This window comes from Alexandromys fortis, unplaced genomic scaffold, assembly GCF_014885135.2.
Source record: "Alexandromys fortis isolate MF-2015 unplaced genomic scaffold, M_Fortis_MF-2015_v1.1 scaffold_44, whole genome shotgun sequence".
Lineage (NCBI taxonomy): Eukaryota > Metazoa > Chordata > Mammalia > Rodentia > Cricetidae > Alexandromys > Alexandromys fortis.
Genome location: NW_026067921.1, coordinates 9,582,513 through 9,609,778, shown reverse-complemented (window position 1 = coordinate 9,609,778; position 27,266 = coordinate 9,582,513). Strand labels below are relative to the sequence as shown.

The 27,266-nt window shown below is 47.8% G+C and overlaps 1 protein-coding gene across 2 annotated transcripts; it reads left to right on the top strand.

The window, feature by feature from the left end:
- Positions 1 to 3,114: 3,114 nt before the first annotated feature.
- Tspan33 (tetraspanin 33) lies at positions 3,115 to 27,027 on the top strand. Of its 2 annotated transcripts, none has more exons than XM_050141692.1 (8): positions 3,115 to 3,457; positions 18,680 to 18,737; positions 19,289 to 19,413; positions 19,700 to 19,774; positions 22,295 to 22,390; positions 25,143 to 25,271; positions 25,629 to 25,790; positions 25,981 to 27,027. In XM_050141692.1, exons 1-8 carry the CDS (start codon positions 3,356 to 3,358, stop codon positions 26,080 to 26,082), a joined length of 849 nt encoding a protein of 282 aa, XP_049997649.1. In that variant the 5' UTR covers positions 3,115 to 3,355; the 3' UTR covers positions 26,083 to 27,027. The 2 variants fall into 2 exon arrangements, with proteins under 2 accessions (XP_049997649.1, XP_049997648.1); XM_050141691.1 differs by having other exon boundaries at positions 19,286 to 19,413.
- Positions 27,028 to 27,266: the final 239 nt, after the last annotated feature.

Here is a 27,266-nt window from a genome sequence, read left to right as displayed (position 1 = left end):
ACACACACACACACACACACACACACACACACACACACACACACTACTGAAAAACCAGCCAGCGTTAATCATCTCATTTACTGAACATCAAGGTACAGAACAGGTAATAGGTAGTTTTTGTTCTTTGGATTTTAGGCTTTGGCTTGTTCTGCAGCCATCCCCAGACTTACTGACCTTCTTGAGAAAGTCATAAAAGAAGGCCTGGCCCCTGAAAGGATAACTGTCAGGCTTTGGTAAGAGGACACAGTTAAGCTTTCTTCGTAATGCTTATTCTGACTAAATTTGCTCAGCCTCAAATATCATACTTGCTTGCTCTCTTCTTTTCCTGAATAGAGGAGGCAGAGGCAGGTGGATCTCTGGGAGTTCGAGGCCAGCCTGGTCTATAAGAGCTAGTTCCAGGACAGGCACCAAAGCTACAGAGAAACCCTGTCTCGAAAAACCAAAAAGAAGAAGAAGAAGAAGAAGAAGAAGAAGAAGAAGAAGAAGAAGAAGAAGAAGAAGAAGAAGAAGAAGAAGAAGAAGAAGAAGACAGCCATGAGATTTCTTTTACTACAGGGACTAGAACCCCCTCCCCCAATGGCTTTCCTCAGGAGAATGAGAAGGAAAGGGAAGGCTGAGGACAAGAGCTTGTCCACTAGATCAACACCTCGGTGCAGAGGCTACTTGCCCTTGAGTCTCACAGATCTCCTTACTGGTTATACTGCCAATCATATTTCCATTTTGAACGTGCAATTGTACTCAGTACCTATTGCAATTGTCTAATAAATTTGAAATGTACAAAATACAATATAATTCTTACTTAATATTCCTTTAGTTTAAGTCTTTCCTGAGTTATTGTTTTCAGGCTCAAAATATTCTATCTAATTTTGTCTTTCTTTTTCGATTAAATTAATCTTATACAAAAAGGCAAGTTTTTATTTATTTATTTTGAAACAGGGTCTCACTATGTAGCCCTGGATGACCTGGAATTCACTATGTTGAATTTCATGTTGGCCTGGAATTCCATGTTGGCCTCAAACTTGAAAAGATTTGCTTGCCTCTGCCTCATGAATGCTGGGATAGGGTATGTGCCACCGTGCCTGGACCTAAAAACAGATTTTTAAAAACCCTAACATCTGAGCCCATGAAGTCACAGCCATTTCAAGCTCATGCGTACAACAGCCCTGTCATGTCCAGCAAATACTGTCTCACTACACGTGTCCACTACCTCTCACTCTTACAAGCCCTTAGCTCCTCTTCAGTGATCTCTGAACCTTGTGGACAGAGGAGGTATAAAATAGACATCCCGTTTACAGCTTGAGCGTTCTACAGTATCATGTTCCATGTTTGCTGACCAGTCGTGGGTTCCTGTATTAACAACCATCTACTGCAAAAAGAGATTTCTTGGATGAGGGTTAAGAGGTACACTGATGTATGGGCATAAAGACAAAAACTTAGGGGATAGTTGAACGCTATGTCCGTTTAGTAGAATGATAGTATTAGAATTTTTTTAATTGGCTCTCACTGTGTACCCCTGGCTGACCTAGAACTCACTACGTTGACCAGGTTGGCCTCAAACTCATAGAGATCCACCTGCCTCCTAAGTGCTGGGATTAAGCTTTCTTCAGCCTCTTTTACACTCTATCTGAAAGCAAAGATTTTACCACCCTTCCTTCTACAAAACTCTTTTGTCCCAATCAGTTCAACACAAACTCAGCCATCTGATATCAAGTCCTTCTACAGTTTTAATTCAATCCAACACACGCTGGCCTTAGCTGGTGTTGTCTTGCACTCTACACCAAGCCACGAAAAGTGATCTGCTTATTTTTCACACAACACACGATATGCTTTTATATGTCCAAGCTTCGACACAGCTTTCTGTGTCCACCTGGACCTCTCCTCCCCACTGTCTCTATTATTCTCCGCCTCCCTTGACCCCTCCTGCCGTGACACCTTCTAGTGCTCAGCTTCTAACCCTTACATGATGGTGATTCTGCTCTTGTTTTATTCCCACACGGGATTCTGAATTCCACTGAAACAAAACACCAGGGCTGGAGCAGTGGCTCAGTCATTAACAGCACTTGCAGCCCTCACAGAGGCCCAAAGTTCAGTTCCCAGCACTGACGTTAGGTCGCTCACAACAGTCTCTAACTCTAGTCCCAGGGGATCTGACACCCTTTTCCGGCCTCCCTCAGCACCTGCATCCATACGTATACATACACTTAGGCCCACACACATACACATATTTTTTTTCTTAAAAAAAATCTTTTAAAGAAGTAAAATTTTAAAAACACATTTCCTGAGCCCTGGTACGAGCCTCTATGTGTGAGTGATTCACACAAACCGTCTAACTTGATCCTTAGATTTAACGTTACACGAAGGGCAGCTTGGAGAGAGCATACTAATGATGGCAGAATCAGGCCCCTCCCCAAGGTTAGGTTTATATTACTTGTTGTAGCCTGTACAACGGCCACCGCTTGCTCGGGATTCAATCTGTGCATGCCCCATCAGCATGCTAAAAAAACACGTATTTATGTAGATCAAGGTTCCGAGAAGGCTTGAATAGAGGGCCTGGACGGTAATGACAGGATGGCAAGATTGGTGAGGACGGTTTGAGAATTCCACTACTGAGCTTTAAACAAGCATTTAAAATGTATGGTTGCTAAACAGGATTGCATCTATTCTTTACCCTCCAGTTGGTGCCTGCCGTTTGTCTCTCTGATTTTATTGATCCCTGGGGATCACATTCATTCTTTTCTGCTTCCACAGCGTTGAACGAATTGCTCAACACAGAGTACGTACTTGTTGATTTTAACGTACGTGTGTTTGCATGTGTGCACAGCAACTGGGCAGAGGCCGTGGGTGTGGGATGCAGGGTACATTCCTTTTCCTCATTCTTTTTCCCTTAAGCAGCTGCAGCCCGCGGGCTTTCTTTCCAGCCTAGGCGGGGAGAAGCAGAACCACTGACCCTTTAACAAGTTGTCCCTCACAGAACAGGTGTCTCCCCCGCCTCTCCGAGGAGAGGGATGGCTGGCTGCTTAGTGACATCAGCCGCCAACCAATGAGAAGTCAGGCTTAGGCAGCCTCGCCAATGGCCGGCCAGGGGGCGGGCCAGATTGCCTGGGAGCCCGGCGGGCTAGGCTGCTCTGCGGCCGCGGTGGAGACTCCGCCGCTCACGCTGCCCGCCGCGACTCCAGCGGCGGCGCCGTTCCCCGGCCGCGCTGCTCCCCGACGCACGGCTCGGGCGGCTCCCGGTGCGGTGCGGCTATCCCGGCGTCCGGGTCCCCGTGGGCCCGCGGCTCACGTCCGGGGCTGCGGGGCACGCAGGTGGGCCGGCGGCCGCTGGGAGATAGGCCCCCGGGGGCAGCTGCGGACCATGGCGCGGAGACCTGGCGCGCCCGCTGCCTACGGGGAGGAGTTCTCCTTCGTCAGTCCGCTGGTGAAATACCTGCTCTTTTTCTTCAACATGCTCTTCTGGGTGAGGCTCGGGGGTCAAGGGGCACAAGGGCTGCAGGGCATCCCCGGAGCGCCAAAGGGGGGGCTGCCTGTGGCTGGGGGAGGGCCGACCTGGGCTGTCCGGTGCCCAGGAGCGTGGTGAGTGGTGCCGCCTAGTTTTCTGGGTTGGTGACACTTCGGGGGGCATGTCTCCTGGGGAGGAACACCACTGTGCCTTCGTGTCAGGAGGGGACGTTAGGAGGGGGCATCAGTCTTGTTGCCAGGGATGAAGGTTTAGCAGGGATGAGGATCTGTGTGAGGCCAGAAGAGATGTGTTTGGGAGAAAAGCTGCTTGGACAGCCCCATGGGCAGGTTTCATGGTTAGGGACTTTCAGGCCTGGGTGCTGGAAGGCCCGACTGCCAAAACAGGCAATGGGGGAGAGGGAGAGAGAAGGAAGGGAAACCCCAAGCCTTCCCTCCCCCGTTCCTCAGGGGGATGGGTCAAGGGGCTTTATCTCTCCCATTTGCAGGCCTCAGTGTCTGCTCCTGTCAAGGCTGTTTTAAAAGGGTTAAGAATGGCCTCTAGGTCCGATGTATATCCTGCTTATCCCAGAGTGGCCCTAAACTTTGCCCTACCTCCTCCAAGACCAGCTTTTCCTCTCTGAGCTGACAGCCTTCAGCTAATTTAAATAGGATCCTCTGTTGGGCTGGAAGGCTGGGAGCCCCTTCAGAATCTTCCGTTTGGGGGTGGGAAAAGTGTAAACAGTGTTGACCTAAGGCTCCAGACACCTGGGTTTCGGTCCCCAGTCTACAATCCTTGTTGATTTCACCGATCTGGGTAAATCCATTCAAGCCTGCAGGCCTTCCCTTCCTCCCCCCCAAAATTCCAATCCGGTGTGATGGGGAGGTGGCCGAAGCGGGCTGAGAATTCATGGGGAGCTCATCAGAAAATGTTAGCCGAGTCCTGTTTCACCGCTAGAGAGTGCTTGGGCCCCTCTGGAATTGATACCAGAGGGAAGTCCTTCCCCATCTCCCCATCCTCTGACAGCTCCTAGCACACCAGAGCTGCAGCCCCCCTAAGCCTATCATCCGTGCCTACCTCAGCCTGAGAGCAATAGTTCAGATTTGCGGGGCGGGAAGAACAGTGGGTCTAATCTGTTTCCTAGGAGAAGGAGCAGACCAGACATCTGAGCGGCTGCCAGAAAGGTTTCACAGGGGCCATGGTGTGAAGTGCAGAGACAGAGTACATAAGTGTTAGCCTGTTGGGACAAATGAGAGAAATCCCAGAGGGGGATGGTGACAGCTCACTCTCAGCCCGCATACTCTTGGGAAGACTGAAGTTTGGGCTTCTGTCAAATTCTCGGTTTTACAATTAGGATTTAAAAAAAAAAAAAAAAAAAAAAAAAACGTAGCAAGCATCCTGGTAGACTTCCACATTTTACCGGGGAGGAAGCGCAGTCGCAGCGATGGCCAGTGTCTTCACCAGGGTCCAGCAGCTGGTTAGCAGGCCTGGACTGGTGATTTGCTACGGAATCTGCATGCTTGTCAGGGAGGCCTGTGGCCCAGATGGCTGCTACTGTCGCCTATGGGGTAACCAGTCAACCGGAGTTCTCATGGCCTGGGTTCTGCTTTCCTGAGAGGTTTGCAAACAAGAAAGCCCCTCACCAGCACAGTTCAGGGCTGAAGGGTTATACTGATGGGGAACTCCACCTGCAGGGGTAAGTACCAGAGGCACCACTTTCAAGTGGGTCCTCCTTGGATGCCTCTCTCTGTGTCACCCTCAGGTCAGCAGCTGCCACTCGTGTCCTGGAACATTTTCTTGAACTGTTATGCTCTACTCTCTTTTATCAAACAAATAACTTTGGGGGTCACAGTCCAGCAGAGAGCCAGGCTCCTAGGCCCATTTACCTTGGTTAAAATGCTTCACGAAGGCATTCTGGCCATCCACTCACACGAGTGACGAAATGCTCCCTCACCTTGGGTAAACGTGACCCTGCCAAAAAACTAAATAAACTAAAATAAGATAATGCTTTGATTTCATTTAAAATTAGAGGCTATCCATGTTAGCACTACCCCCAGATTAGGGCAGAACCCCCTTTTGGCCTACTGCAGACACAAAAGGTTGGTGGCTCTGGAAATAGCATGTGGAAGAACAAGAGCCCCAGTTTCTTTCCGGCTCCTACTTACTGTGTGACGCTAAGCCAACATATCTGTCTCTCTGTCCTTAATCTTTCCCCTCTAAAGGAGGAATTTGTCTATTTCTGTGAGCTATGTATAGAAGAATAAATCACATTGGGAACCGCTTTCTCTCGTTAAGACCCGGGGCAGGATCTAAGCGTGAATCTCTCCGTGTCTTGGTCCCTGGGACATTGGCCTCCCTAAGGGAGGGTGAAAGGGGAGGTACTTTTCAGGCATTGCTGATGATCACTTCTCTCCCAGGCCCAGAGCCCCAGTTGTACCCCACACCCATGCAGCTGTCAGTGAAGGACAACTTCTCCAGCTCCGAGCTGGTCTTTGTTCCCGTCCGCTTAAGGAACTGGTATGCGATGTCCCTTGTAGGCTTCCCCTGTCCTAATCAAATTCCCCTTTTCTGCATGGAAAGCACCCATGGACGGGACAGTTGGGCCACTTTGCAGGCAGAGTACATGCATCTGGCCAGCTCCTGGGGAGCTATGTAGGGGTGCTGTTTGTATCTATGCCTGATACACATTAGGAAGGTGGCCAGCATCATCTGGGCTCACATTCAGGGATGGTGGTGGCAGGGGCCACCTCTACTGCTGCAGGAGCCCCGGCTCTCAGGGCATTTGGAGTCTGATTTGAAAGGCTGATGCCTCCTTTGGAATCAGAATCAGTCTCTTCTGTTTATGTTTCAAATCTCATTTCCTCTTTGGCCTGGAAGCTCTGGTTTTTCTCCCCAGAATCAGGTTGCTGGGCGACGGGTTGTTGGGTTTCCATGGCCTGAAGTAACTGCTCCAAGATCCTAGAAGTTGTATTAAAACTCTTTAGAAGTAACTGCCTTTCCCCACCTCCCCGTGTCGGTCACCTCTGTACAGAGTTAAGACCTGCTGCAGGGAGACAGCGTCTTAGCCTGGGCAGCACCAGCACAGCTCTGCTCCCTGCTGAGTGAGCAGTTGGGGTGCTCACTTGGTCCCTTCTTTTCCTCCCTCACTGCAGTCATGTGCTTATGTATCCCTCTCCCCATCTATACCCCAGGCTCCTGAGGGAAGAGACTGCTGAGTTCAATTCTGGATGTTTTGTTTTTGCTTTGATTTTTGTTGTTGTTGTTGTTTTGTATCTTTTGTTTCTTTGTTTTTGTTTTTGAGACAGGGTTTTGCCGTGTAACAGCCCTGGCTGTCCTGGAACTCACTCTGTAGACCAAGCTGGCTTCAAACTCACAGAGATCCTCCTGCCTCTGCCTCCCAAGTGCTGGGATTAAAGGTGTGTGCCAACAACACCACCCACCCAGCCAGTTCTGGATTCTTAGTACCTGTGGCAGGAGTAGAGGTTGATGGAATGTTTGTTGCCTGAGAGAGCAAAGCTTCGTCGATGGACACACAGTGTCCCTTCTCTCTCCCTCCCTCCTAGACTCGTTCTGTCTCCCTCATAGATTTACCTGCCTGACAGCTCTCCCTTGAGTTGGGTCAGACAAAAGTGACAGCCATGCCCATGGGTAGCTCCTTAGAGCCACATGTGGTTGCCACCCCCAGCATCTGGATTTCTTCTCTTTATCTGTGGCATATTTAGACCCCATCCGTATCTTCCACAGGCCAATCCCAGCCACTGGTGAGGACTCTTAAAAAAAATTAGAGTCAGGCAGTGGTGGTACACACCTTTAATCCCAGTATGTAGATAGATCTCTGTGAGTTTGAGACCAGCCTGTCAGAGTGAGTTTCATAACAGCCAGGGCTACATAGTGAAACCCTGTCTCGAAAAAACAAAAGAACAAAAAAAAAAAAAAAAAAAAAAAAAAAAAAAAAAAAAAAAAAAAAAAAAACTTACCTTTGTAAGCTCTCAAATTTGAAAAGAAGGCAGTATAGTGAGAGAGAACAGAGGAAGGTTAACACGCTTAATGCTCCAGACCATGGTCAATAGAATTGTAGTTCTATTGTAAGGATTGACCTAATACTACCTTGTTATCAAAATGCCATTTTGTACTATAGGGCAGCATAGCCATTACACAGCCTAGAGAAGGCTTAGGAAATCTGCATATATATATGCATGTTGTTTCAAAACCCCTTCGGAATAAATGTCATGATTTGGATGAAGAAGTAGCACCCATTATAATCCACTCCCTGACCATTATTTTTGGAGTCCTCCAGGCACTGAGAATCATCCCAGACCACCTGTGGCGATGTGACTTGCCTCAGAAGCCAGGAGGAGGTGACCAGACATCAAACCCATCAAAACCCTGTAGTCATGGAAGGGTCTTTCCATCTCTTCTGATACACTTTCCCACCTCCTCCTCTCCCCCACATTCATGAAGCCAGCGGGCTAGGGAGGCATCATAAATAAAGCAATCAGATTCTTGTTTTGTGTTTGAGACAGGCTGGCTCAAAGTCACTAGGTAGTCAAGTCTGACTTTGAATTTCTGATCCTCCTGCCTCTACCTCTTGAGTGCTGAGATTACAGACAAATTTGTACCACTGAGTCTAGCTTCTTTCTGATTTTTTTTCTTTTCTTTTTTGAGACACGGTTTCTCTATACAGTCCTGGAGGCTGTCCTGGCTACCTATTTTTTCTCTCTTCTCTCTTCTCTCTTCTCTCTCTCTCTCTCTCTCTCTCTCTCTCTCTCTCTCTCTCTCTCTCTCTGTGTGTGTGTGTGTGTGTGTACCTCAGGTATTTGTCTTCACCTTGTTTGAGACAGGGTCTCATGCTGCCTATTCTAGGATTCCTTGTCCCTGCCTCCCATCTCACAACAGGAGTTCTGAGATTGTAGACACTGTGCCCGCTAAGTCCAGCTTTTCACTTAGGTCTGGGGATTTGAACTCAGGTCTTTGTTCTGGGACTACAAGTCCTTTGCTCACTGAGCCATCTCTCCAGCTGCTCTTCCTGATTTAGTGAGACAGGCCTCAAACTCACAGAGATCTTCATGCCTCAGCCTCCTGAGTGCTGGGATTATAGGCATGAGTCACCATGCCTAGCTCCAGATTCTTTTTTTAAAAATAAAAAACAATAGAGATGCCAGATTATCGAATTCCTGTAATCCTATAACTCAGGAAACTGAAGAAGCAGGAGGATCCTCAATTCAAGGCCAGAAAAGACTATTCTGAATTCAGGATCAGCCTCCCCTGCTACCAGGCAAATTCCAGGCAAGCCAGAAGCACAGGCACATAGTAAGACCTTGTCACTAAAGAACAAATAAGCTTCAAACCACTTAAATGGCGGTAAGAGCCATCACATCGTATACGCTTTCCTACCTCCCCTAGAAACTGCTGGTATTATATTAAGTAAAAGTTAAATTTTCAGCAACTTTTAGAAGGAATTTTAAAAATGTAAAATTCTTTTCATAGTCTTAGTAACAGACTGTCAGACTATGAATTAGGCTGGTCCTTCTAGGACCTTGAGTTTGGACTGGGGATGGGAGACGTCACTGTGTAGCTCAGGCTGCCCTTGAACTCACGGCAGTCCCCTTGCCTCAGCTTTCTGAGTTTGGGGACTCCAGGCATGCGTTACTATGTCCAGCAACCGTTGAGTTTGAACAGTTGTACTGTGGGAAGCTCTGCTGGACTTCCCTTCCTCATGCGTTCCTTGGAAGTGCAAAAGCAGCCACGATCTGAGGAAGGCACCAAAGGGTCAGCCACAGACGTAATGAGGGAAGAGCCCTGCGGACTCCTCCCTCCATTCTTTCTGAACTCATCCAGTTCAGAAGGAGCAAGCCAAGAGCCCGTGCCACACAGACAGTCGCCTCCTCAGAACTCCAGGATCCGCAGTTCTGGGATGACCAGCATGTGGGGGTCTTGGGAAGTGAGGGCTGGCCCCTGGTTTGGTCTGGGAGGCTGTGATTTCCTCTATTCCACCCAGAAATAGGATAGAAAATCTGAGACGCAAAGGAGAGACCCCTTCCTTTCTCCTCTAAATAGGGTTGGAGTGACTGCTTTGGCTAAGGGTTGAGTCTGGGACCTCGGCTCAGGGAAAGATTTGGATTTCCGGGCAGTGCAACAGCTGTCTTCTACCATTAACCTCAGAAGAGGGGCAAAGACGCTAACGAAGTGGCCAGTGAAAACACACACACACACACACACACACACACACACACACACACACACACGTCTGCAGATGGATTAGGAAATGTGGAGCCACCAGGCAAGGCCCGTGTTTTCTCTTGGAGGGTTTTCTGACTGGTAGGCCCTGCTTCTTCATGCCATGTCTTCCCCCTTTCAGGGTGTCACTTAGAGATCCCTCTGAATGTCCTCCTAGGCCTTGCTGGTACCCTGTTATTTTCTCATGATATCTTTTCCCCCTCCCTGAGCTCTGCCTACTTTGGAGATTGCCAGCTGCTCCCGAAGATAGCCAAGGGCAGCTGTTCTTCCTGTCTGATGATAGCCCATTGGAAACGTGCGCATGCACGTGGGGTTCGGGGTGCCTGTGATGCAGAGATAAGAGGGCGCCGGCCCTATGGCTGAGGTCCTAAGGCTCTGAGGACTAGAATAAGTTCCCATCCCATTTCAGCCTCACGACCTGAATGAATGCCGTGATCCTCAGCTCTGTAAAATGGAGACACTAGTGCCCTCACGGTTGGGATGAGATAGCATGTTTAAGTGTAGTCTGGAGCGGGCAGAATGGCTCAGTAGATGAAAGTCTCTTTCTCAAAATTTGGTGACCTGGAAGGAGCGAGCCAACTCCTTAAGAGTTAGCCTCCAATCTCCATATGTACACCGTGGCATGAGCATGCATGTGTGGACACACACACAAATAAATAGGTGAATAAATAAATAAATGTAAAAAAAAATGAAGTTTAGTCTGGTGCTAGCTCTTGGCACTCACAGAAGGGAGTCCTACTACTGTCCCTGGAAGGGGCTCCTAGGAGTCCCCTGCTGGAGGTGGGCTTAGGTGGAAGGTCCTACGGTGAAGCCTCCTTCAGGGAGGAAGAGAGTGCTGTGTAGATGGGAATGAGTCAGCCTCCAACTTAAAACTGGTTTGCTCACAGTCCCACCATCAGCCATAGAAAGATGATAATTAATGATACTAATATTTGGTAACGATCAATATTTTCTGTTTTACAAAAGCCCCATGCATGTGTGTAGCATCTAGAAACAGGGCCCTGCTCTTATCTCCCAGGGCCTCCTCAGGGTTTGGCAAGCCACCAGCTACCAGTTTGCCTGTAGTCGTTGATACTGAGTTTGGGAACCTGTGTTCAGTGCCTCGACCTGAGGTCGTGAACTAGTACAGTACGGGCTAGAACAAGGCTTTTTTTTTTTTCTTACATATATCCAATCATGGGTGTCTTCCTAATTTGCAAGAGAAGGCAAAATCATGGGGAGAATTTTCTGTTTCCTGTTTTCTTTTCGAAAAGAAAACAGGTCAGTGCCTTGGCTGTTAACCCTCTAGTCAGCACTGGAGAAGAGGCCCAGTAACAATACTGTGATGGAAACAAGGAAACTCTTTATTCAGAGTACTGCCTGTGTTGTTTTATGACGTGCAGAGACATATATTCAGTAGCATATTATGTTAGTAAAAGTGTTTCTATCATAGAAATTAGTGTCCTATGCTTCCTCAGAATACAATATCTATATAATATTCCCGTCAAAAATGTGTAATTTACCAGGGGTGGTAGCAAATGCCTGTACTCTCAGCACTTGGGAGGCCAGGGAAGGAGTGGAGGGGCATGGGCAGCAACAGTAGTTCAAGGTCATCCTCAGCTGCACAGTGAGTTTGAGGCAAGCGTTGCAGCAAGATCCTGTTTTAAAATATTACCCCAGCTTGCCTCCTAGCCTGTCTCCAGCTTTTCCTAGGGACCCCCAGTGATGATACTGGCCTGGGGTGCAGGTCAGTACCTCAGCCCACATCAGTGACACTTCTTCTGGCGGTCGGTGGGGATTAACACAGAGACCACAACTGGACCGTGTGCAGAGAGTGAGGGACTGAAGCACTGGGTTCTAAATGGGATGCTGTCCTCCCCCCAAGACTCAAGAGGAGGCAGAAAGACTGTAAGAACCAGCGCTAACAGAGGAGTCCAAGGAAACAGTGTCTTCAGGACACAGCAGGGTCCCAGAGACTGGCAGCATGCGTACGACTGTACAGGTTCAAATCCTATGGGGTCCCGGCATGAAGAAGTGGATAGTGGGTCCCTCCCCTAACAGGAAAATTATCTGCAACTGATACCCACTGGTAAAGGGAAAACAGTTTTCCCCAGTGGAATCTCACTGAGTATATGAGCCACACTTCAGAACAGGCCCCGTGCCCAGGTGCAGCTGACCAACACAAAACTAATCCAGTGCTGGTTTTGTGGACATTTTGTTTTTGCTTGTTGGTCTTTTGCTTGTTTTGACTTTTGGTTTTGTGGGGTTTTTTGTTGTTGTTTCTTGAGTTTCTTGTTTTTCTGGGGTTTTTTTTTTGTTGTTGTCATTTTGAAATGGGGAGAGAGAGAACATAAAGTTGGGTGGGAGGAATTTGGGGAGAGGAAAAACATGGCCTGGAGGTAGTGGCACACGCCTTTAATCCCAGCACTTGGGAGGCAGAGGCAGGCGGATCTCTGTGAGTTTGAGGCCAGCCTGGTCTACAGAGCTAGTTCCAGGACAGGCTCCAAAGCCACAGAGAAACCCTGTCTCGAAAAAACCAATATTTATATGAAAAAAATTTCAATAGAAGATGCTACCCCAAAAACCTAAGTTTAAAAAATTTAAGGTAGTTTTTTTTGTTTTGTTTTTGTTTGTTTGGTTTTTTTTTTTTTTTTTTTTTTTTTTTTTTTTTTTTTGGCTTTCCACGTGTAGCTTTGGAGCCTGTCCTGGAACTTACTCCGTAGACCAGGCTAGCCTCAAATTCACAGTGATCCACCTGCCTCTGCCTCCCAAGTACTGGATTAGTGTGTGCCACCATGTGGGTCCCAGGACTTGAACTCAGGTCCTAGGCTTGTTGTCAAGCTCCTTTTCTCCCTGACCCCTTTCACCAGCCCTTATTTAAAAAGGCTTTAAGACCAGCTTTTCCATGCTAACGTCAGCATGCCGTGTCTGTTGCACCGATGCTGTCCTGCTCTGGACTTCAGTCAGCCTCCCTTAGTCTCCCTACCTCTCTCCTCCAGGATACTGCATCACATTTGGTTGCCATGTTTTCTTGCTCTTGGCTGTGACGTTTCCCGAACTTGTTTTTGATAGCCTTGAAGGTTGCTGAGGGTCTTTTGTAGTATTTTGTAGACATCTCTGTATTAGAACTGCCCGATATCTTGCTCATGGTGTTGGTGGGGTTGTGGGTTTTGAGGGGAAGACCGCAGTGGCAAAGTAACGTTTTCCTCACTTTGTATTATCTCAGTGATTCGTCACCGTCATCCCTCTTGCTGCTGACCTTGATGGAGAGCCGGGGGTGCTGTGGGTCGGTTTCCATGATGTGTAATTGCTTGTTCCTCTTCTGTGCTGTGGTCTTTGGGGAAAGACCATGCCCGGTGCACACTTAGCAGGAAGGAGCTGTGTTCTACCTCTTTGATACCTACGTTTATTAGCTATTGTCTGCTTACTAAGTCCTTTATTTGTGTCAGTAAAGATGCACAAATAATCTGTTTTACACTGTGGATCATAATACAGTTAGTTTTTATTTTTAAATTACCTGTATGTGTATGTATGTGCATGTGTGTATGGCTGTGTGTAGGTGTGTGTGTGAGGGTAAATGTCTGAAGAGAACTTGGGAGGTTTCAGATCCCCTGGAACCGAAGCTCCAGGCAGTTGTGAGTCACCCAGAGTGGTTACTGGGAACCAAGCCTGGGTCCTCTCTTCAGCCCCCATTCTTATTAATTTGATGCTTAAGTTTTTCTAGCTCTGGCCTTTGGTGGCTCATTTACTTGGTGCCTGTGTCTCACCAATAAGTGAATTTTTATTGTGGTGTGTGCATGCGTGTGTCTGTGTGGAGCCAAAGGAAGACACTGATTCCCTCTACTGTTCTCTGCCAGTTTCTTTGATATAGGGCCTTTCATTGAATGTGAAACTCTCCACTTCGACACAGCTGGCAGATCAACAAGTTCTCCAGTTATGTGCTCCCCAGTGTTGGGGGTTACAGGCACACTTAGCCATACCCAGCTTTTACGTGGTGCTGGGATCTAAACCCAGGTCCTCACGCTTGCATGACAAATCCTCTTACCCACTGAGCCATCTCCCCTGCCCCAGTTTTATGGCTGAATACTTTCTTACTTTCTGCCCCAACCTGTTCCATGTTCTTCGTAATACATTTCTGCTCTGGTCCTAACCTTTCCTCACTGAAGCCCAGGAGATGACCATTTTCATTCCAAGGTGATAACTCACTGTGCACATTGTATATATGTGTGTGTACTCATTGGTGCATACAAATTATTTTATATCATTTGACTGGCAGCTTTTCAGGAATATAAATTTGCGTAAAAGCTAGACTCAGCTATTTTGAAAATGGTACCTAGCTTTTAAAAGTTTCTAACCAGGCTTCATTCTGTCCATTCTCTGAAAACCCACTCTGAGAAGAGCAGTGACTTTATCTCTGTCCTTGTGAAAGGAAGTCATTATTATGGAGATTTTGTAGCAAAGACTGATACCCTAGAAAGATTACTAGAATGAGGTAGGAAATTGCACTGGGTTCAGACGTTGCCGCAGCATCCGTATACACTTGACCAAATGTCCCTTCTGCTTGTTAGCTTCCTCTGTATTTAGGGGTGAGTGTAAGGATCCGGTTCTGAAGTTCTGTTCAGCTTTGAAATTTGATGCTGTTAATATCAGCAACACTCACCTTGCCATGACAGCAGCTTTGAGGGATCCGGGGAGGGAAGTGAGGACAAGAACAGAAGTGTGGGAGATAAAGCGGTGAGATGCAGGTCTGGAGAGCTCCGAGGAAGGGCATCCTTAGTGATCACGTGAGCTACTAATAATAGTCAAGCCTCAGTCTTGATTTTAACGTAACCTAGCTCCAACTTTACATTCCTGGTTGGCTGCACTTTAGACTTCAAAGTCCTCAAGCTGGCTGCCCTGTGTGATCACCTGGAACGCTTCCAGAACTATGCTTGCCTGGGCTTCCTTGCCAGAGATTGTAAACTATTTGCAGTCGGGGCATTAAGAGTTGAGGTACCTCCTCCACTCCCAGGTGCCCAGGTAACTCTATGGCAGGTGGAGTTGAGAGCCATCGCTCTAAGTTATAAATGCTCTTGTTTTCTCTCCAGGTTAACACAAAGATTGTAGGTCCTCACAGTACCTTATACTAGCAGCTGATTGGTTGGATTTAAACAGTGTATTGCATCCTGTCTCCCCAAACTTAATGGTTAAAATAACACAGATTTGATCTCTCACGTTTCTAGAGGTCCAAAATCCAAAACCAGCTTCCTGGGCTGTCATCAAGTGTCAGCAGTGCCATGCTCCTTCCTGTGCTTCCTGCTCCAGCATCCGAGGCTGCCTACATCCATGGCACCGCATCCATGGTTGGAGCGATGCGGTCCATGGTTCCTCCACTGCTCTACCTCTCTCTCTGAACCTGACCCTCTTCCTTCCTTCTGATAAGGTCTGCTTGTGATCCCTGGGATCTCTAAATCTTAAATCACATTTGCAAAATGTCTCTTTGGCCATGTAAGATAATATATTCATAGATTCGTAGAATTAGGACATTATTGTCTTTGGGGGATGCTATTCTACTTACTCTAGTAGACAGAGCTACTGTTGCAATTATAGGCCCATGGAGAGAATTAAGTTGCCCTATGATATGTTGCCTCTCTCCCTCCTTCTTTTTCTTTTGTTCCTCCTCTCCCCTCTCTCTTGTTGAAATAAGGTCTCATCTAGCCTCTTCTGGCTTCCAAATTACAGCATAGTCAAGGCTGGCCTTGAACTTCTGAGTCTCCCGGTTCTCCCTCCAGAGCACTGGGATTAGAGCTGTGCACCATCATGCCTGCTGATTTGATCCTTGTACAAAGTTATCCAGTCTAGAACATTTTAGCATGCAAGGAGACTGGGAGCAACAGAAACATGGAATAGATAATTTGTTTTTAATTCAGTCCATAGTAAAATGGTACTCAGAACTGCAGTTATAAGAGAATTGCATGCTGTACTGGCTAGCTGTGTGTGTGGCAACTTAACACAAGCTAGAGTCATTAGAGAAAGGGGGCCTCAGCTGAGGAAATGACCCGCTGGAAGGTGTTTTCCCATTTAGTGACCATTGAGGACCCAACCCATGATGGGTGGCGCCATCCCTGGGCGGGTGGTCCTGGGTTCTATAAGAAGGTGAGCTGAGAGGGCCAGGGGAAGAAAGACAGTAAGCAGCTCCCCTCCATGGCCTCTGCATCATCTCCTGCCTCCAGATCCTGCCCTGTTTTGAGTTACCTGTCCTGACTTCCTTCAGTGATGAGCAACAAGGCTGAAGTGGAAGCCTAATAAACCCTTTCTTGCTCTTTGGCCATCATATTTTGTCCCAGCAATAGAAACCCTAACTAAAGACGTGTGTGTGTGTGTGTGTGTGTGTGTGTGTGTGTGTGTGTGTGTGTGTAGGGCAGGGGATGGTTTTGTGGAGTAGGTTCCAGGTACGGCACAGCAAGTGTCTGCCTGTTGAGCCATCTACCGGCCCAGGTGTGGTAAGTTTTAAGGGGCAGAGACATTTACTCGTACTGTCAAAGGGCCCTTCCATACCTGGAGGTGACTGACCTAAGGTTTTCCTACCGCGCCTGGCCATGCTATAGGAAGAGTCAGCTGGCACCTCCAGCCCCACATTCGGCTCTCTAAGCTGTCCTGTTTGTTCTGGGCAGAATATGAAGGCTGATAATATATGGAGCAAAGTAAGGAAGGGCCAGGTTTCGGTGTTGTGTGTGTGTGTGTGTGTGTAGACAGGGTTGTGGATGCACAAACACAAATTTGGAGGCCAGTTGATAATGCTGAGCATGAGTCAGAGGAAGGGCCAGATGAAGGAGCAAGGAGAAAGGGCTGTGGATTCACAAAAAAGGCGTTCCAGGGAGTTATTTTTAATCCAGGATTAGCCATTAACTCACTAAATAATAAAGAATTTTCAGAAATAAGTGCCACATGAAAACGTACCTTTTTCACAGAGGACTAGTTTGACCCTATTACCTGTCCTGGGGCCCAGCTCCCTTCTTTCATGGAAGACCCCTCCAAATGGCCCTTTCCAGCTGATTCTTGTCTTGCAGAATGTGGGGGTCTAACTGCCGTGCCCTTCCTTACTGAGTTGGTCAAGTCCCTGCTACTAAGAACTCTCTCTGCCAGAGCTTGGCCTCATCTATTGCCATGGTGACAGTCAGCTGCTGCTTAGCACCAGCCTGGAAACCGGGCTTGAAGCTGAGCAGGGAGCTGGGGCTACCGAGAGCTCTTGGAGGTCCAGGGATTAAAAGCCTCTGGGGACCTTTAATGGGTTTGCTCTCACAGGGAGGAGCATGACATTTGGCAGGCCTAGGTTGTATTCTTCCGCACTGGCACCGGAGTCTATAGTGGTTCCTTTCCATGGTAGTGCCCAGGAATCACACACACTCCTGCCTTTTGTGTCCGTGTGCATTTTATCCTTGGCTTCCAAGGGAGTTGGAGAGCTAGAGCCCACATCTCTCTGCCTGGAAGCCCTGCCTTTTGATGCAGGTGGGTTAGAATTCAGAATCGCACAATCCCTGTGTGATCACACTGGTGATGAATGTTTAATGTCGGAAATTGTGTTAGGTGCTTTCCAAACATTATTTTATTTAACTCTTACAAAAATATTTTTTTTTCTGGACTGGCGTCATGAGTCAGCGGGTATAGCTCAGTGCCAAGCCTGACAACCCGAGTTTGTTCCCTGGAAGGAAAGAATCAGCTCCTGCAGGCTGTCTTCTGACCGTGTGTACGGTGTGGCATGAGCCCATACATACGCAAGTGAAGAAATGAATCAACCATTAAAATTAGCTTATTTTTATTTATGTGTATGAGCATTTTGCCTGCATGTATGAAAGTTGCCCTCAGAAGCCAGAGAAAGGGACCAGATTGCCTGAAACTGGGGTTACAGGTGTTTATGAGCCGCTGTGTGGGTGCTGGGAACTTAACCCAGGTCCTCTGCAAGAGCAAGTGCTCTTAACCACTGAGATATTTCTCCAGCCCCTAAAACATTTTTTAAGATATAAGAAATACAAGTTCAATTGGGCATAGTGGCTCATACCTTTAATCCCAGCACTTGGGAGGCAGGCGGACAGATCTCTAAGTCTGAGGACAGACTGGTCTACAGAACAAGCACCATTACAGCCAGGGCTACACCAAGAAACCTTTCCTGGGGGTGGTGAGAGAAGAAACAAAAAAAGAGAAATATGAATATTCATTTTTAAAGTTTTGGCTAGAGCGATGGCTCGGTGGTTAAGAATGCTGATTGCTGTAACTCAGAGGACACCCACACTAAGCATTTCACAGACACCTGTAATTCTAGTGCCGAGGGATCCAAGGATCACCTACGCCATCTTCTGGCTTCAGTGCGTATCCACACAGACACAAATAAAAATAAAATATTTTTTCCTTTGAGGCAGGCTCTTGCACTGGAACACAGGCTGACCTCGAACTCTTAATCCTCCATTTCAACCTCCTAAATGCTGAGATTGACTATCATAAACCATCACACCTGGCTCTTTGTCCTTAATTCCAGCTTCACATGCAGGAATCAACTGAGACTCAGAAATTTGTCCTAAATAGGGTTAAATATCTGAATCTCTCAGAAGGACATGCTTTGTTTCAGTTGCGTGTGTGTGTGCGTGCACACGTGCATGCACATGTGCACACGCATGCATGTGTGTGAAGTTCTGATGCTTGTGACTGAACCCAGGCCTTGTGCTGAGTTATACCCCCAAGCCTGTCTGGAAGCCTGTGTTTCTGATCACTGTTCCATTCTATATGAAACTTGTACTATCTTAATTTCTGCACCTGTGAAATGGGGACACTCTGTCTCAGGAGATAGTGGTGTCACAGAGAATGAAGGAGCCGGTACTGGGGATTTTTCACGGAGGTAAAGCGGCATTCGCATTGTCACTGGGGGCAGGCAGGTAGGGATGTTGCACCCGGACCCCGGGAGAGCTGTCCTCCCTGCCCTCCTAGCAGGATTTTCATTGTGTCCAGAGCTCTCTCAATCCCAGTCTCAATCTGACTCCTTGCCTCTTCCCACAGGTCATTTCCATGGTCATGGTGGCTGTGGGTGTCTATGCCAGGCTGATGAAGCACGCAGGTGGGTTCCAGGTCCCCCTCTGCCTCTCACACTCTCACTGTGCCCTTGTTTGCTTCTGCCCTGGCCCTGGGTTCACTTGGGCGTTCCTGAGCCCCCGTCCCTCTCCCAAGATCTACCTACCCGTGAGCCTAAGTCCTGGAGAGAAGCTGAGCCTGTGGAAGCAGAGAGCAGTCAAGGACTTTGCCCTCCCTAGCTAGTTTACCCTGAAGTGACTCAAGCTGGATTCCTCTGCAGAGTCTCTAGGAATCCACCCAGGCATGAGCCCAGAGTCATTCTAATTCATCCCTGGAGCAGCAGTGCGTCCCCACCCCGCTCCCCACCGTCCCACCATGAGCCTGCTCCCCAGTTCCTGCAGTTACACGCCAGGACTTCTCTACACGCTTTCTGTTCTTCCTGGGGAAGGTCTTGCTTTCTCATAATCATCACCAGGCAAGGAGACTCCCCTAGTGCAGGAAGAACAGTGTGGGTACACCCCTCCCATTACATCCATTCCTGGGAGCCCCCTCCGAGGGCACTGGGCTCCAGCTGAGGGTCAGCCTCTCTCCCAGAAGCAGCCTTGGCTTGTCTGGCGGTGGACCCCGCCATCCTGCTGATCGTGGTGGGTGTCCTTATGTTCCTCCTCACCTTCTGTGGCTGTATTGGATCCCTTCGCGAGAACATCTGCCTTCTGCAGACGGTGAGTGCGCAAAGGCTCCATAGAAGGGCCTCGCTTTCCTCTCCCTGTGCCTTCTGAACCACAGTTCTGTCGCGTGCTACCTTCTAAGGTAGCAGAGTGCTCTGGGTGACCCAGCACAGGGTGGCCACCTCTGCATCATTGTCCTGGAGGCAGTAGCCTTTGCCATGCTGGAGGGGGGTGGGGGGTGGAGAAGAGCTTAGCTGCCTCTCAGTACTCTGCTTGGCCCTGGAAAGGGCTGTTTCCCTGAGCAGTGACGACTGTCTCTTGTCTTGCCTGTGTGCCACAGTTCTCCCTCTGCCTCACCATCGTGTTCCTGCTGCAGCTGGCTGCCGGCATCCTGGGCTTCGTCTTCTCAGACAAGGTAACCCTGGGAGCCTAGAGGCCTCCTCAGTACCAGAGGGAGGAAGGGGAAGTTCCTACTCCTGACTAATTAGCCACAGCACTTTCTCCCCTGGGAAGTACCAGCCTTTGAAAGGTTCCCTTAGGGATGAATAAATGGCCTTTAACACCAACCTCTTTAAAGAGAATCTCATGATAGTAAGGCATTTTCCTTTGACAATCCGAGATGCCATTAGAGAAGAAAATTCTATGACCTTGAGAGACATTAAAATAACCTGCAAACGTGAATGGTAAATGACCGAGTAGAACTGCCATCAGGACTGCAGACTTGAAGAGACTTTTTTTTTTTCGAGACAGGGTTTCTCTGTGGCTTTGGAGCCTGTCCTGGCACTAGAAGAGACTCTTAATCAAGAGCTGTTTATTGAACTAGATGTGTAGGTGGAGGGAACCCCGTTTCCCACATTTGGAGGGGGGCTGTCCTGAGGCAACAGGCCTAATTAAGAACCAGCCTTTCCTTTAGTCCTATCACTGGGAAGCCAGAAGCAGGGGGATCTCCATGAGTTTGAGATCAGCATTGCCTGTTTAGTGAGTTCCAGGCTAGCTGGGGCTACATAGTGAGAAATCTGTCTTTTAAGATAAAGGAAGAAAAAAAAAAAGTAGCCAGGTGTGGTAGTGCACACCTTTAGTCCCAGCGCTCAGGAGGCAGAGGCAGGTGGATGACTGTGAGTTTGAGGATAACCTGGTCTGTGTAGTGCATGCCGGGACAGCCTGAGCTACCTAATGAGAACCTGTCTCAGAAACCTGGGTGACTGGGGGTGGGGAGAACCAGAATTCCATTCTCAACTGACAGATAGTCAGCAGGAATAAAATACAAAGCTGTAAGATAAAATCACAGGAAAAGAAGCCAGGAGTGGTGGCCCATGCCCTTAATCCCAGGTGGATCTCTGAGTTCCAGGCCAGCCTGGTCTACAGTGAGTTCTAGGACATCCAGGGGTACACAGAGAAGCCCTGTCTCAACACACAAATACACAAAATCCGTAGGAAAAGTAGTTGAGCAGAAAGAGACCATGATACGAAATTGTGAAACTGAGCGGTAAATTGTGAAACTGAGCGGTCCTGAGCTGATCTGTAGCGTTTCCTTTTCCCTTAATAAAGTAGATGCATCAGGTCTAAGGAGATGCAGTTTTCTTGTGTCCACTAGGGGTCAGTGTCTCTGCACAGTAAGCTCTCCTAAAATCAACACAAAATTCATTTCTTCGTGGCACTAGTCAATAGATATTTTGAGGTACTGGTACGCAGAGGCAGACAAACACTGCATTATTTTGAAAGCTAGTTCTGAGAAGCAATGACGTCAGGATCAATGTTTCTCTTGCCCACCTGAGCCCCAGAGTGTATGGGCCTGGAAAACCAACCGTCTTCCCTTGGTAGGTCGGATTTCAAGGCTGATTCAGGTTAAAGATGATCTGAGGGGATATGACCGTGACCTTTGGTAGCTGCCCTAATTTTGAACTTTAGTCTGTGATTTGCCCCCGCTCTTGGGGAGAAATTAGTGACCCCCCCCCCTCGTCACTAATACCGCTTAGTGACCCAGGCCCCTAAATTAGGCTTTCTCATTGGTGTTAAAGAGCAAAGAGCGTGAGTTTTATCTCTCCAGCAGTCAGGCTGTCCCCCTTCATCCTGCATGAACAAGGATCGCAAGCTTAGCATGGCCTCAGTCACCAAAGCTGGCAGGGCTTCTCATTAAATTTATAAGGTCTTTGAAGGGTAAAGTACAAAGTGCATTTGTGACAGAATGAGGCTCGCTGGTGAGTTAATAGCCCACAGGATGTGATAGAAGCATCCAGTGTATAAAAAAGGAGGCCAGAATGGGAGACAGTGACAACGACTACGCTTGCTGGAAAGATGGGAGCTGATACTTAGGTAGGGACTTAGGGTCATTTGGCTTCACTAACTTTAGTGGCTGTCAGTATATACCCAGAATGGGATGGGAGAGCGCCAAGCCTGTGCTGGTCTGCTGGGGCATGGCACAAGACTGGGAAGGGCTACCCTGGGCCTCTGACCACACTGTAGTATGTATGTATGGCGGGTGCCCTTCTGCCCTACAAATGGTTCTGTGACCATAAAACAGGGAGAAATCTGAAAAAGGGAGCAAAAAGACAAAACAGTGTATATACATTACTTTTCTGTTGCTGTGATAAGATACCCCAACAAAGGCAACTTAGAGAAGAGTTTATTGGGCTTACAGATCCAGAGGGGAAAGTCTGCCATGACACGTCTTGACCCACAAAGAGGGAAGAGAGTGCACTGGGAATGGTGCATGGCTTTTAAACTTCAAAGCCCATCCCAGTGACACACTTCCTTCAACAAAGCCACACCTCCCACATCTCCCAAAACAGTACCACCAACGAGGAACTGATATTCAAACATCTGAGACTAGGAGGCATATTCAAACTACCACAGATGCCCGTCTGTGTTTACTGTTATTTCTGAGGGACTTAATAAATTATGGATTAATCTTGTGTCCTGATTGTGTCTCTGGCAGGCTCGGGGGAAAGTGAGTGAATTAATCAACAATGCTATTGTGCATTATCGAGATGACCTGGACCTGCAGAACCTCATTGACTTTGGCCAGAAGAAGGTACCAGCCAAGCATAGTGTGGTCATCCAGTGTCCTGGGGGGTAGGGGCTAAAAGTTACGGTTGTTCAAGAAATGTCTCACTCTGTAAGCCTGTGGACTTCTTTAATTGCGAAGTGATATATTCTAAAAAGGACTTTGTGGGAGAAGCAGATACTGTTAAGAGTATAATGGTGCATATAATTTGCTATGTACTACTGCCTATGTAAAGAAAAGGACAGGGAGCTGGAGAGATGGCTCAGTGGTTAAGAGCATTGCCTGCTCTTCCAAAGGTCCTGAGTTCAATTCCCAGCAACCACATGGTGGCTCACAACCATTACAGACCTCTGTAAAGAGGTCTGGTGCCCTCTTCTGGCCTTCAGGCATACACACAGACAGAATATTGTATACATAATAAATAAATAAATATTGAAAAAAAAAAAAGAAAAGGACAGGAAAGACTCTGTGTTCTTATTTGCAAAAGGATTCTGGAAGAATTTTAAAGAAATCATTGTAAGGGGTTTCCTGTAGGGGGATGAGGAACTATATATTTTATTACATATTACATTAAAAATTGTGAGCGGGGCGGTGGTGGCGCATGCCTTTAAATCCCAGCACTCGGGAGACAGAGGCAGGTGGATCTCTGTGAGTTTGAGGCCAGCCTGGTCTACAAGAGCTAGTTCCAGGACAGGCTCCAAAGCTACAGAGAAACCCTGTCTCAGAAAAACAAAAAAAAAAAAAAAAAGTGACCAAATATACACAACCAAAAATACCATTTTTGTTTGTTTGTTTTTCTTGTTTTTGTGAAACAAGGAGTAGAACTCAAAGCCTTGAACATCATGGGCAAATACTATAACACTGGGCTGTGCCCACAACCCAGAATTTGCCATTTTAAGTATTAAAAATATTTACTTTAGCTGGACATGTTGACATAACTTGTAATCCTCCCTGCTTGGGAGGCTAAAACAGTAGGATCAAGAATTCAAGGTCTTCCTTGGCTGTCCTGTGAGTTCAAGGACAGCCTGAGTAACTTGTGAGACCCTGGGGTTGTGGCTCGGTAGTAGAGCACCTGGTATGAGTGAGACCCTAGGTTCAATCTCCAGCATGGAGGGGAAAAATCACATTGTCTGTACCCATCACTACCATTTATTAGCAGAACTTTCCCTTCTTTGTCTGTATGGCAGTGCACACCATCCCTTGTGCTAGGGCAATGAAAGCAGAAAGATTGAGAGTTCAAAGCCAGACTTGACTACATACTGCGTTCCCTCCAGCCTGGCTGCAGGAACCCTCATCTCAACAACAAAACGAAACTCTTCAGGCTGGTGGGATGGCTGAGAGGGTAAAAACCTGACTGACAACCTGAGTTTGATGCTGGAGCCGCAGTGGAAGGAGAGAGCTAACTCCCAAAAGTTGTCATCTGGCCTTCACATATGCACTATAGCGTCTGTGTGACTGAACTGTGCCCATTAAATATTTTCCATTTCACTCTCATGGAGGCAACCACTATTGAACTTCCTGTGAATGTAACTACTTTGGGGGCTTCATATGAGTGGAATTATGCAGTACGTGTCCTTTAGTGACTGATTTCTTTCACTTGGCGTGGCTTCAAGTTTCATCTATGTTGTAGCATGTGCCAGAATTTCCTTATTTTTTAAAGGTTTTGTTTATTTATTTATTATTCAGTGTTCTATCTGCGTGTATGCATGCATATCAGAAGAGGCACCAGATCTCATTACAGACGGCTGTCAGGGATTGAACTCAGGACCTCTGGAAGAGCAGTCAGTGCTCTTAACCTCAGAGCCATCTCTCCAGCCCCCAGAATTTCCTTTTTTAAGACTAAATAATACTCTTCGAGTGACTGCTTTATTTTGTTCAGCAGCGGGTGGACACTTGAGTCGCGTCCACCTTGTGGCTATTCTGCGTTATGCTGCTGTGAATCAAAGGGAGGTTTGAACGGAGGTGTTTTCAGCTCCACTGCTGGTTGTCTCTTCTCCTGGCCAGCAGACTTTTGACTTTAGGATTCAGTTTGCTTCCCTGGAGTATTTGTGGACTCGTGATATTGAAGATTTTCTTCTTGGATTTTTTTTTTTTAATGTCAAGTTTTTCAGTTTGGATTTTATTTAAATAGTTTTTCTTGGTAGTGCTGAAGTGAACCAGGGGTCACACAGTCTAAGCATATTCTCCATCACTGCGCACCCCAGTCTAGCCAGAAACTTAAGTATCTCCTTCTGTCAGGCTATGTTTTATAGGGTTGTAAACGCAAAACCTTCTCTCAAGAGGTTACACCTGAATGATATGTACAGTTGTGTGTGTGTGTGTGTATGTGCGCGCATGTGCGTGTGAGCTTCATGCAGTTGGAGTATCAAGCACTAACTTATAAGACACATGAAGAATTAAAAAGAGAATTACTTCAGGTGAAAGCAACCAAGAAGCTTGAGTTCATAGATGTGTTTAGAATAACTTGATGTTACAAATGAACCCCACTGGCCACCTCAGTGTGGGGAATCAGTGATTTTTTTTTTAATTTTTAATTTTTTAAAAAATTTTATTTGATTTATTGTTTTTAATTGAGCTATATATTTTCCCCACTCCTCTTCCTTCCTCCCCTCTCCCCTTTCACTCTACCCCCCTGTGCTCCCAATTTATTTAGGAGATCTTGCCTTTTTCTCCTTCCTAGGTGGATCCATATATTTCTCTCTTTGTTGTCTAGGTTCTCTGGGGTTGTGGACTGTAGGCTGAACCAGTGATTCTTAATCTCTCTGTGGTCTTGTTGCAGTTCAGCTGCTGCGGAGGGATTTCCTACAGAGACTGGTCTCAGAATATGTACTTCAACTGCTCGGAGGACAACCCCAGCCGTGAGCGTTGCTCCGTGCCTTATTCCTGTTGCTTGCCCACCCCCAATCAGGTGAGCAAACACCCTACTTCACTTCCTCCTGGGAACACTCCAAGTTACTTCCTGATCAGCAAGGCTGTTATGGTGACACTCCATCCCCCTAGTTTAACCAGTTGGTGTGCAGGGTGGCTGGCAGATGCTTATGTTCACCCCCACTCCAACAGCCCACATGGGCTTCAGAAGAGGCAGGTCTGAAACCGAGCATCGGACCCAGGGAGTTTGGAAAGGAGTTCTGCAGTAAGCTACTTTTACTCCAGTATTCTCTGCAGACCTTCTCTGACAACTTAGGGAGTTGGGAAAGTTGGCACGTTTATCAGCCAGTGTTTGCTGGTGTGGGAGTACCATTCGGCTTCTCAACTTTTCCCTCAGGCAGTGATCAACACTATGTGTGGCCAAGGTATGCAGGCTCTTGACTACTTGGAAGCCAGTAAAGTCATCTACACTAACGGCTGTATTGACAAGTTGGTCAACTGGATACACAGCAACCTGTTCCTACTTGGCGGCGTGGCACTAGGCCTGGCCATCCCTCAGGTAACTTATCCTGTCCAACTTCAAGGTTTTACAAACTCTGCGAAGGCTGTCATTTGTGGAGGAATCCAGGGATCAATTGGGTACTGACATGGGGTGAGGGTAGGGGTGCTTGCTGCCCTGGGAAGACTAAGCCAGGGAAAGCCAGACAGTCCCTCTCTGCTAAGGGCTACATCCATTCTGCCCCTTGCAGCTGGTGGGAATCCTGCTGTCCCAGGTCCTCGTGAATCAAATAAAAGATCAGATCAAACTGCAGCTCTACAACCAACAGCACCGGGCTGACCCGTGGTACTGAGAAGCCTTCCCGTGCCGCCTGACCATGGTGATGGGCAAGCCTCATGGACCAACAGCAGAGGGTACTGAGAACGGTACCCTATGGAGATTTGGATTTCAGCCCCCCAGCAACGAGGGCCCAGTGGAAAGAAGCAAACTCCAGAAGACAGGGCACAAGATGGCTCAGGTCTCAGAAGGACGTGCCTCACACCCCCATCCTAGCCTCAGCATTGGTAGAGAACTATTTTGTCCTGTTTCTAACCTTGAACATTTGGGTTTGTGTTTTGAAGTTTTGTCTGGTCAGCTGTGTGTGGGAAGTAGCGGTGGTACCAACAGCTGTAGGGGTACTAACTGCGTAGCTTCCCGAGGCACAACAGACAGCCCTGTCAGGGCTGCTCTGGACTAGGTGGACATACTTAGAGTTTGCTGCCAGGGCGACCTGGCTGTGGAGACCAGACACTAGCAGCCCTGCCTGGAGTCCAGTTGGCATAACCCCAGCTCCGGAGGGGAAGGGAGTGGAGCCGGCAGAGGGGAGTGAGCCTGGGGGTTGCATGGGGACAGCTGGGTATATGGGGGTAGTGGAAGGGGATATGTTTACCAAATGCTTGCCCTGCCACCCTCCCAGGTACTCAGAGTGAGCTACATCCTGCCCCTCCTTCATTTCCATGGAAACATGGCAGCAAGGGCAAGGGGTACAACAGCAGCCAAATTCATCCCCACCCCCTTCGCAAAAGAGTTTGGAACCATGGTCCCTATATTCTGCAGTCGGCAGAAGCCGGCCTAAGCCATACATGCCCTTGAATTCCTCTCTGTCTGGCCCTCCCTCTCCAGCAAGTGGGGTTTTCTTTAACTTGGCAGAAGCGTGGCAACACCCTCCACCCTCATCTCCCAGCACCAGAACTCGGTGTTTCTACAGTGGAAGAATCAGGAATCTGGCAGAAATGGCAATAAAAGTTTGTTGACCTGGGCTAAGCTGTCCTACATCAATTTTCCATTCGGGCAACTAGAAGAGAAGGGACCAGACCATGGGCCCTGCCTCCTGGAGGAGACTTGAGACCCCTAAGTCACACAATGCCTCCCTGTTCCTCCACACACCCCATCTATCTACATCAGGGTCGCACTCTCCCGTCTAAATTGAGTAGAATGATTTCAGGGGCTGATCTGAAGAAATGGTGTCACTTTATCCCAAATCATTATCTTTGTTTT